The following is a 679-nucleotide window of genomic DNA, read 5'->3' as shown; positions in this document are numbered from 1 at the left end:
TATACAGTATATATATATATACATACATACATACATACATACATACATAAATCTATACGTTCGTACATATATACATAAATTCATACTTACATACATACATGCATACATACATACATACATACATACATACATACTTACATACATACTTACATACATACATAGATACATACATACATACATACATACATACACACATACATACATACATGCGTATATATATACAATACATACTTACATACACATACACCATATATCATACGTACACTCCACACCATAGTATAACAACTATCCCCTTGACAATACCACTTGATGTGCCTCTTGTGCCTAAGCTGGCGCGTGTGCTGAGAGTAGGGTGGCCTATAGACGAGGTCTCCAGAGTGCCGCCGTGTAGTAGTCCTGTTTCCACTCCATACTGGTACGACGCATTGGCCGTCAGAACGGTAGGTAGAGTATGCATCCGTACCACCTTATATGAGGGGTGGATGTATGAGTGATAATAAGCTATGTGATGGGTATATATATGGATTTTCATAACATGTGTGATAGGGGTGTGTATGTGTGTCAATGGTCTATATGGAGGGTATGCATACGTGAACAAATAATGTGTACAGATTCGTGATTGACTATATATTAAACCGAATATCAACGGATAAACATATATTTATCTATGTATATATAT

General features: G+C 35.6%; 1 protein-coding gene across 1 annotated transcript; it reads right to left on the bottom strand.

Moving 5' to 3' along the window:
- Positions 1-303: 303 nt before the first annotated feature.
- SARC_17991 (hypothetical protein) lies at positions 304-457 on the bottom strand (the record flags this gene model as incomplete). The annotated part of the gene is made up of 1 exon (XM_014287924.1): positions 304-457. A coding segment is annotated over one exon (154 nt), but the record flags the coding sequence as incomplete, so codon positions are not given.
- Positions 458-679: the final 222 nt, after the last annotated feature.

This window comes from Sphaeroforma arctica, assembly GCF_001186125.1.
Source record: "Sphaeroforma arctica JP610 unplaced genomic scaffold supercont1.13125, whole genome shotgun sequence".
Taxonomy (NCBI): Eukaryota; class Ichthyosporea; order Ichthyophonida; genus Sphaeroforma; species Sphaeroforma arctica.
This window is presented reverse-complemented; position numbering and strand designations above follow the sequence as displayed.